General features: G+C 38.4%; 1 protein-coding gene across 1 annotated transcript; it reads right to left on the reverse strand.

Moving 5' to 3' along the window:
• Positions 1-220: 220 nt before the first annotated feature.
• On the reverse strand, positions 221-9,383 carry hsp90b1 (heat shock protein 90, beta (grp94), member 1). The gene is made up of 18 exons (XM_007252382.4): positions 9,225-9,383; positions 6,971-7,073; positions 6,528-6,669; positions 6,298-6,414; positions 4,922-5,253; positions 4,701-4,812; positions 4,473-4,598; positions 4,124-4,240; positions 3,875-4,012; positions 3,685-3,762; positions 3,517-3,582; positions 2,786-3,055; positions 2,348-2,593; positions 1,959-2,095; positions 1,114-1,192; positions 847-1,002; positions 640-738; positions 221-523 (listed from the first exon to the last, which is right to left on the reverse strand). Exons 1-18 carry the CDS (start codon positions 9,271-9,273, stop codon positions 497-499), a joined length of 2,394 nt encoding a protein of 797 aa, XP_007252444.3. The 5' UTR covers positions 9,274-9,383; the 3' UTR covers positions 221-496.
• Positions 9,384-11,021: the final 1,638 nt, after the last annotated feature.

Raw genomic sequence — 11,021 nt, forward strand, 5'->3', positions numbered from 1 at the left:
GGGGCCTGAAAATGTATTTTTTTTTTTATCAGTTAACAAGGAATAAATTGGCTCAGTTAGTTTAGAATTAGCCCAGCAACAGGTTATCTTCAGAGTAAGGGGTCAAGCATCTTATTTGTTAGATGCATGGTGCATTGTGTTAAAACACAAGGAAAACAAGGACAGAAAGATACATTCTGTAAGAATGATCTAAAAAACAAATAAAAATTAAGACAGACAATCCGTTTATGGAAACATTTAATGGTTCACGTGACAGGAACAGAACTCCATAACCGGGTCAGTTAAATATTAACAAATTTACAGTCATGAGGAATGTTTAAAAAAAAATTCCAAACACAAAAGCAGCTCCTTATAAAAAAAACCACCCAGCCCTAAATCCCAGCCACACCCCCTCTAAATCCCACCCCAGCAGAGAGAAAGTATAGGCCATGGTGGATCCAGCCTTTACTCTGTCTCCCAGTTCAGATCCCCAATCCTTCTCCTGCTTGCAGATTTTTTACAGCTCATCTTTGTCTGTGGTACCCTGAAAAAAAACACAAAAAAAATATTAACAAGTTATATTTCTATACTGATAAGATATTAGAGCAAAATATACTGCAACAATTAAGTATCCTGTCCAGCCACTGCAGAGATACTCACCGTTTCTTCCGTCTCCTCATCTGCCTGAGCTTCTTCCTCATCCTCAGCATCATCCTCCTCTGCTGGCTCCTCAGGCTCCTCCTCAGGCTCCTCCTCAACCTAAGTGGAAAGGAACAAGGAAATTGTCTTTTAGAAGACTGACAAAACTTCAGTTATTCCAAACACTGTTCATGTAAGCCAAATGGTTACACGTGGAGCTGTACACACCTGTTCTGCAAGGTCGACGTTCATGCTAAGTCTGAGCATGCGTTCTATCCTTTCTCCGTAGGCTTTGGTGTCAGCCAGCTGATACCCAGAGCGCAAAGTGGCCGTCTCAAACAGGACCACAGCCAGATCTGAAGCAGTCTGATCTTCTGCATTATCCTGTAGAAAAATATGCAAGAATAAGCTCACTAAGCAAAAGATCTGGGAGACACTGTAGTGAAATTCTAGAAAAGTGTTAAAAATTGCATTTCAAGAAGCAATTCAACTTACCTGGACTCTCTTCAGCATCTCTTTAATAAGGGGGTGTTTGGGGTTGATTTCTAAAGTCTTCTTTTGACTTGCATAATAACTAGGGAGGGGGAAAAAAAAGTATTAAAATTAGTGAGCAATTTAAGAGAACCACTCACTAAAGACATGTTTTCTATTTAAATGGAAAGCTTGCATTTATCACAAGCCGGTTGAAATGGTAACAGTTGGGATGCACAGATCTGGGATTTGTGGGACAATGCTAATATTTGCTGTTTGGTCATTTGCAAACAACCATAAAACGCAGAACTTATGAACTGATCAAGTTTTTGCACCAGAGGTGGCATAAAGTTATTCAAAATCAGTGTATAAGACTGGTGGAGCAGAACATGCCAATATGCATTAAACTGTGATGCATTAAAAACCAGGGTTATTCCACCAAATATTGATTTCTGAACTCTTAACTTTATGAATATGAACTTGGTTTCTTTGCATTATTTGTGGTCTAAAAGCTCTGCATCTTTTTATTTCAGCCATTTCACATTTTCTGCAAATAAATGCTCTAAATGACAATATTTTTTATTTGGGAGAAATGCGGTCACAACAATGTTTATTTTACTCAAACATATACCTATAAATAAATAGCAAGTCAGAGAAACTGATTCAGAAACTGAAGTGGTCTCTTAATTTAGGAGTTAAAAATGTGGCCCTTCTTCCAAAATTCCGTTTTCATAAATTCACAAATGCTCTAAAAAACTAATCTTGACAAGTGTCCGAAACTAAGAACACCTCTGCTAATACAGATGTTTCCAAGTTCATTGTGCATCCCAACTTGTAACTATTTGTAATGATTCTTTTAGAATACTTACTTTGTGGAAATGTCTTTTCCTGTCTGATAGGCCTGAGCCTTCATGATCCTTTCCATGTTTCCAGACCAACCGTACTGACTGGCCACCAGCGCGCAGGGAGAGTTGGTTAGCCTCTGGGACAGCACTGCCTTCTCGATCTACACCAGGAGGACATGACGGTTATCATTACTCTTATCCTTTTTTACTCTAGAATAGTCAATCCACATTCAATTTTAAAACTCACTTAGTGGTTAAATTTAATAGGGAGTGACCAATTTATTTTATGCAGAGTACAGGTTTTCAATCTGAACAACCAGCTTGGTTGGATAATATCAACCTGTGTCCACACCAGTCTATTGTTCAGAAGTCAGGACACCTATTTGTACTTTAGGCAATGTTCAGGGCAGTACCTTGTCCTTCAGGGCATTGTCCTTCATCCAAGTGGTCAAGGGTTCGAACTCTTTCTCCAGAGCTTCCCTCTTCTCCTTGGCTTTTTCGCTCTCGTCGAACTTCACGCCCTCCTTGGCAACGTTCTGGAAGCGCTTGCCATCAAATTCTGGCAGAGCCTGGATGCAGTACTCATCCACTGGCTCAGTCAGGTAGACGACCTCATAACCCTTTTTCAGCAGCTTCTCAACGAAGGGAGAAGACTCAGCCTAGAACAGCAAAGACAGTTTTATTAATTTGTGAACAGGATCGATTTTCCCTTAATTTACTGTGTCAGATTCAACTCATATGTGCTAACAGAACAGGCTGCCCTGGACTGACAGTAGGGAAATTAGTAGATGTATCAGCTTAAAGAGAGTCATGACCAAGTGCCATAACCAAACTTTTAAACCATTCCTCACCTCCTTCCTGCTGGTTCCAGCCATGAAATAGATCTTATCCTGCTTCTCCTTCATTCTCTCCACGTACTGCTCCAGGCTGGACAGTACAGTTTCACTGTGGGAGGTCTGGAAGCGCAGCAGCTTAGCCAGTCGGGTCCTGTTTGAGTGGTCCTCAATCACGCCCAGCTTGATGTTGGTTCCAAACTCCTTCCAGAACTTGTCGTTGTACTGCTCCTCAGCAATCTTCTTGATCATGTCCAGGGTCTTGCGCACCAGCTTCTTGCGGATGACCTGATAAAAGAAAGTCATCAGCTGTATTTTAGCTGGTGGAAACTTTTCAAAAAGTTCTTTCATATTTGTATCCCTATAAAAGTCATTTCTGGTGGTAAAAAGTGCAGGACAGTCTACTAAGATGTGTTTTAGCATCACAGAATTGGCAGGCTGGAGTCTGTTCGCCAACCAGGAAGTAGCGGTGGGCAAGAGCAGTATGTCAAATCCAGCACCTAGTCATGATTGTCTGATCTTGTCTATTAAGGAAGTCCATATTGCACTTAAAATTAATAATGGAGGACATTTCATACAGTTCATTTTGTGGATTGCTAGACCATTCATCTTGCCATTTTCTTCTACAGTGAACTCAGACTAGATGTTAGGCAGTCATCAGCTGTGTTACTAACAGGGCTTCTTTTAAATTATTTAAATCTGGCAGATGCACAGCAGTGGAGGTGTTGGCGATGGTTGTAAGGTCTTACCTTCAGGAGCTTATGCTGCTGCAGGGTCTCTCTGGACACGTTCAGGGGGAGATCATCAGAGTCCACCTGAGAAGAAGCAAATTGGCTCGTTATAAATTTAGTTCAATTCAGTCCCGAAGAATCTAAAAACACAAATTTAAGCAATTTTAGCCAGGTTACGAAACTCACCACTCCCTTGACGAAGTTCAAATATTTGGGCATCATATCGTGGAAGTCATCAGTGATGAAGACTCTACGTACAAACAGCTGTAATAGTAGAAAATGCAAGTTGGTGAGAAATAGGATACAACACTTATAACAATTTAACATTGATCCTCTTCAATGGCAACCTGCAATTATGTGTTAATATAGGTGATACCTTAATGAAATCATTCTTCTTGGAGCCATATTCATCAAACAGGCCTCTGGGAGCACTGGCAGGCACAAACAGGATGGACTTGAAGGTAACCTCTCCCTCAGCAGTGAAATGAATGTGGCTCATAGGCTCCTCAGTGTCCTGTATAACAAGCAGAGAATAAAATCAGCCCAGGCCAGACAGTTTTAAACTTTTCATAATCAGTTTAAGCACAGTCTGTAATGCTAAATTCCCTCGTCATGTGAGACTCACCCTTGAAAAGGTCTTGTAGAATGCTTTGTACTCATCCTCTTCCACTTCTTTAGCATGCCTCTGCCAAATGGGCTTAATGTCGTTCATCAGCTCCCAGTCCCAAACGGTCTTCTCCACCTTTTTAAAGAATAAAACAGCATTAGGTCAATAAAAAACACTAAATTACAAACATCAAAGCCTGCATTCACAAAAAAAAAATTAGGAATGTTCACAAAGGATCAGGCTCCTCTTGTTTACAGGTTTTAATTGGATAAGAACTCCTACTATTAAAGAGCTTTAAAAAGAGAGCTAGAATTTAACTACTATTAGGATTTAAACAACATCACTGTGCATCTGTAAAGTGTTTTACCTTCTTGGTCTTGGGTTTATCCTTGTCTTCCTCCTCTTCCTCCACCTCAGCCTCATCCTCAGTTGTCTCCTTCTCTGCCTCTGGTTCTGCCTGCTCCTCATCAATGGGCTCCTCAACTGTCTCAGTCTGATAAAGGCAAAAAAAGCAGCTGTAAGCTTACAGATCGATCATTGGCCAAACAAACAGCAACGTTCAGTTAATACCATTCATCTAGTCTTCAAGCCTTACCTTGCTGCTCCACACGTAGATGGGGAAGTTGATGAACTGAGAGTACTTCCTAACAAGGTTCTTGATGGTCTCCAGCTCAAGGTAGTCAGATGCTTCTTCTTTCAGGACCAGACTTAAAAAAAAAAAATAAAAAAAAGTATTTTAAGCACAATGTCTGCTTAAGCCTTAGGCCGAGTAACAATTAGCTTACTCATTTATCTCCTTTTTAAATAAACACTTACGTGATGGTGGTTCCTCTGCCCAGAGTGTCGCCACGTGGGTCCTCGATAACTGAGAACTCATTAGAGTCGGACTCCCAGATGTGCTGCGTGTCATTGTTATGCTTAGATGTGACGATGACGCTGTCAGCAACCAGGAAAGCAGAGTAGAAGCCCACACCAAACTGGCCGATAAGCTCAGAGGTGGACTGGCCCTCTGACTGCATCTCCGTCATTTTGTTGAGGAATTCACTGGTGCCAGACTTAGCAATGGTACCAAGGTTCTTTACAAGCTCCTCCTTTGTCATGCCAATACCAGTGTCCGTGATGTGAAGCATATTCTTTTCCTTGTCCGCCTGGAAGAGAGAAAGCACAATTTAGTGTTTTTTGTTTGCATGGTACAGTTCATCTGATTAAGGACTAAGTTGTCAGTGGTCTCATGCACAAGCCAGGCAAAATTGCTCCCATCCACCATGCCAAATTAGCTAAAAACTGCAACATTTTTGGAACATTTTGCATTTTCCAAAAATGTTTATTTCCTTAAATAATTTTTTTTTTTTTTCCACACACCCTATGAAGAATCTATGACAAACTACAGAGTTCATACAAGTTTTAACTAATAATTTTCCATTATTTTTTCATGACTCATAACTTCAAGGCAAATCATCATGACCATACGATTTATTAAACATCAGTGCAGACATGGACAATAAAACCAAAAATCAACAAAAACAATTAAAATTAAATATAGTAGGTCTAAAATTAATCAGATAAAAATGTTGATTTATTAGTTTGTTAGTTATTAGTTTTGTTCCATATCAGCAACATATTGGCTATTTTTTGGCATCGCCAATGTTCGTGACTTGAGCATCACAGACTTAAGTTTCTTTATATGAAGGACTTTTAGAAAATTAAGTATTTGAACTGGTGGAATCTTTTCAATAAAATGTTTACCCACAATCTTTAATATTAAAATGTGTTAGATCCTGAGAGCTCTATTTTAAACTAACGAATACATCAGCTCAAAATGGATTTATGAATTTTCTCTATCAAAAAAAGGAAAAAAAGATTTGCAGACCAAATTTTCATGACTTTTTCTAAACTTTCTGGGTATTTTTATTTTCCAAAACTTATCCTGGCCTGGAAATAGCTATTTTCAAATTCCATTAATTTTCCAGGTTTTTCATGACCGTACAAACCCTGGTAACTGTTAGTGGCTGCTCTAAGTACATGGCGCTACATGAGAGACCTTGGGCGCAAATGTTTGAACTGCTTTGCAATGCAAATACACAACAGCAGATTCTGCACTTTCACTTTCAGGTTTTCGCCCCTGTGACAACCATCTATAGTAGACTAATGCAGCCATCGAAACTGCACAGTTCTATACAAACGTTACACACCTTGATCTTAACGGTCAGTTCCTCATTTCCTGCAAGTGCATCATCGTTGGTCAGGGACAGCAACCGGATCTTATCCAGGGCATCAGATGCATTAGAGATCAGCTCCCTCAAGAAGATCTACAATAGAAAGGAACACATAGAAAAAGGATGGGTAAATGACAACATACTGACCTGAAAAAGCCCAGTCACAGTAAAGACAAGCAGGGAATTTTGATGTAGCTTTGACTCACCTCCTTGTTCTTATACAGAGAGTTGATGATCAGCTTCATCATTCTGTTCACTTCAGCCTGGAAGACGTGTTTTTCTGATTTTTCTCGAATTTCCTTAATTTGTGCCGCATTTAGTCCATCTAGCTGAATTGCCTCTTCCTCCCTAAAAAAAGAGAAGAATTAAAATTGTGAGACATTAAATCATCAGAAGAATGTTGCACAACATACAGATAGATGCAAATACACATGTAAATCTTGTAAGTAAAAGTTAAGTCTAAAAATTGTCAAATTGTAACTTAATATTTAAACCTAACCATTAAATAGTGATGAGTTTAAAGCCTCATGTAAAAGCATTGGAGAAAAGGCAGGAGCTGAAGGGTTAAAGGAACACTATTTTTGTACTGCAGTTACATGGTGTTGTCACTATTAACATTTTAAATATATCAAATAGCAAAATCACAAACCTCTGAACAACTTCATCGTCTGTCCTGGATCCGTCTCTGCTCTTGCCCAGATCATCCTCGACTGTACCATCAACATCAATGTCATCCTCTGCCTTAACAGATGCTGTGACAAAAAGAGAGGGGAAAAATATAAAAACATTTTAGAACCTGAATCAGTCAAACTCTTATCTTAAACTAATGCTGGCCAGTGGTTAACACCAAGAAAAGCTAGAAATTCATATATTCATAAAGTTTAGAGTTCAGAAATCAATTTTCATGCATTTTGGCATGTTCTCCTACACCAGTCTTGCACACTGCTTTTGGATAACTTTACGCCTTTACTCCTGGTGCACAAATTCAAGCAGTGCAGCTTGGTTTAATGGCTTGTGATCATCCAACTTCTTCTTGATTATATTCCAGAGGTTTTCAATTAATTAAAATCAAAGAAATTCAATTTTTAAGTGGTCTTTAGTGTCCAGAGCTGTATATTAGTAGAAGCATGAAATAGGTTTCAATGTTTCAGAGCCCCAACACAAGTCTTTTTTTTTTGTTTTATTTTTTAAACCGGCTTTCATTTCTGCTCTTAATCTGAAGAGGCCTTGTAGCAAGAATACATTTAGCTAGTTAGTAGTTAACTTAGCTACATTCAACATAAACTAAGCAAAGCTAATGTCTCTTAGCTGAAGTATTTGTCTAGCTAGGTTAATTATTTTTTTTACCTCAGCTTCTCTCGAATATAGAGACAAAATGTTAGCTAGCTTGAGGTCTATCTAGCTTTAGTTTAAATTGTTAGCTACCTAAGCTAGCTAGCAAAGCAGATAGCTTACAAAGGAGGCTGTTATAACAACATGTAAACATGTGATAGGGAGATTTATGTATTTTATAGTATTATATACTTGCTTAAACAGTCATTGTGACTGCTGCACGCGCTCCTAACCAGCCAGCAGCATTTCTGAGGAAACTTCTAGAAGCACATGCAGCTCAGCCCACTCTGCAGTTAGAATTATCTAGCATTAGCTATCGTTTCCTTAAACTACAGAGATAGCCAGCCATAAATGCAAATTCTCTCTAAAAGCAGGCACAGCCAGCCTGTCTCAGTATTATAGCAACCACGCAAATTTTGGCTTTTTGAAGCCATTACACTGAATGTTAATTGCTATATGACTGCAACGTTAAGCTAGGTTAAACCTGCACGGAGCTGTGTCATGCGGAATCCGGTGCTCTGGCAAATCACGCTACCTTGTCAAAGTGCGAGAACCTAGTAAAGCTATATATTTAAGTTAAAAATACAAAACATATATATTTATATTTGAATAAGCTAAATTACTGCGTCAGGTAAAGTTAAGGTCATATTTAGGTGATTAGAACCAGTATTTTTAAAATAGTTTATAATTGTTTTTTATCTCCATTATATTTTTAGATTGCCATTTCACTAACGTTACACTACTGCAACATTCAATCCAAGTTGTTTTAATGCACTCAATGGAAAATATCATGAATAAATCCTGAAAATGCACATGAAGTAAAAAAATTAAAGTAGAAAAGTGGACCGGCGCATGCGCAATACCATTAGGAAGCACAACTTAAAGGGTATCATAACTCGACAGAACACCAGGAATAGCGTGGTGTATCTTAATGTCTTGAGAGTTAGTTAGCAAGCTACTATGCTGCTTTGTTAGCTAGCTTACCTGGCTTAGCTACACAAGATAGCTAATGCTAGTTAAATATTTAGCTAGGTTAACTTTTGTATAAAACAGAAGTCTTCCCTAGCTCTAAATATCTATTAATTAGCCAACACTAATTTAACGTTACGCTTTTTACCGGTGTCCTGTCCATTTCTGCTACCTTGTCAGAACATGCCCCCATGGTGAATATATTTAGTGTGAAGCTGCCCAAATAAAGGATCTTTTCATTGGCACTATATTAAAAATAAGTATAGACAGGATATTTGGAGGACATAAAATATTTCAGTGCAAAGGGATAATTAATTAAGCAACTGATGTGATAAAATGTGATGAAAAAGTTCATGTTCAAACGCCATTTACACGTCTGTAAAACTTAAACAAATAATAACAGTCGGCTACAACTGTGAAATACACCCAAGCAATACAAGATTATCATGAAAAGCACATGAAAACGTTAAAATATCTGGGTCTGCGCATGTGCAGAACAGAAAGTAGCACCTATGGATGGGTAGCAGAACTCGACAGAACACCGGGTCGCCTGGCTTAACCTAGCTACACCACAAACTACAGCAAAATAAAACAGTACTTACTGAACACAAGCAGGGCACAGACCAGCCCTATAATCCATAACCGCTTCATCCCGCTCTGTGAAGCAGAAAACACTGAACTACAGCTAAATAAGGGCCTCTCTGTAACTACTGTCGCTGCAGCCCGGTAAACTCCTGCTAAGTGGAGGCAGAAAGGCAGAAGACGGCTTTATGGAAGTCTTGGTCTGTAGGCGGAGACCGGCACAAGCCGACCAATCACAGCTCCCCACGCACACCACACCACCAATCACAGAGCGATCCGCGGCCAGCCGCCACCAATCGCTGCTTTACATGTCCGATTTCACGCGGCCAAATCGTGGCCGCCCTTGATTGGCCCAATACGGTGCCATGCAAGGGATGCTTCGCGTAGTGCGGCGTTTCCCCGCTGATCTGGGGTCAGGCGTGATTTGCTGGTCTAAAACCAGCGCGGTCTCATGAATCTGATCTTAAATCAGCTTTATTTCTGTTTAAATCTCGGCGCTTAACCATTGTAGGCCTGAATTATCTCCAGTGATGGGAAAAGTGTAAAAAAAGATTTGTCTGTAAAGCACAGAAAAGAAGGCTCTAATAATCTACTATAAAATCTATAAAGCAAATAAATCAAATAAAAAAAACATTTAATCGTTTTTTGTTATTATTTCATTGCATTGGAAGCCTGTGTTTAATATTTTTATATTTCATATGAACCTTTTTAATTAATAAACCAACCCTAAACATAATTATTAAAAAGTGTGGTAAATACTAGTTGTTACTGTGATACAGTGGCTCAATTATAATCCTGTTCATTGGCTGGTTCATATGGTCTATTCTGATGAACAAGAGCTCTCAAATAATGTTGTATACAACAAAACATTTAAAAAAGTAAAGAAAATACATGATGTCCATTGTAATAGATGCAGGGTCTGAAAGGGTTAAATGGGTTAGTCGTGCGTTTACCTTAACAACCAGCGGGTTGCTGTGAAGCTTCCTCCCCGCGGATCTGCGCAGACAACGCTGAGCCGCAATAATTAATATCGTAAGATTTATTTTCTTAATAATAAGGAGATTTATTTATTTTGGTAGAGAGTGCATGTGTTATATAACGTATATATATATATATATATATATATATATATACACATAAATATATATATGGGGACAAATAGACCACTTAAAACTGATCATCAAATCGAGCTGAACTGCTCGAACTTTTGCACCAGGAATGGCATAAAGTTATCCAAAAGCAGTGTGTAAGACTGGTGGAGGAGAAAATGCCAAGTTGCCAAGATGAGATATATAGGTTATATACAGTACCAGTCAAAAGTTTGGACACTCCTTCTCATTCAATGTTTTTCTTTTTTTCTTATTTAACTTTATTGAACACATTAAAACAATTAAGGGACACATATTGAATTGTGCAGTCAAAAGTCTGGACATATGTTTTCATTTAATGTGTTTGTTTCCTTTTTATGATTTTACATTAAAGACATTAAAGCTATACAGAAACAAAAAGTGCTAAACAAACCAGAATTTGAGTAGGTGTGTCCAAACGTCTGACTGGTCTGTATGTTATCTGTTCACTGTAGAACATGTTATTATAGTAACTTAAAAAATGTCTATTATGTTTGTCCTCATGCTCCTGACACCTCTGTTGCCTCTGATATAAAACTGTATAACATCTGCAAACATTTGTAATAAAAACATTTTACCTACATCCTTTGATGTATGTGGAAACATGTAGAAGGCAGTGAGATATGTAAGATAAGTTCTCCTCTCATTATTTAGTATAAAATAACATTATCTTAATTATTTATGACATTT

This window comes from Astyanax mexicanus, chromosome 2 (assembly GCF_023375975.1).
Source record: "Astyanax mexicanus isolate ESR-SI-001 chromosome 2, AstMex3_surface, whole genome shotgun sequence".
NCBI classification, from domain to species: domain Eukaryota; kingdom Metazoa; phylum Chordata; class Actinopteri; order Characiformes; family Acestrorhamphidae; genus Astyanax; species Astyanax mexicanus.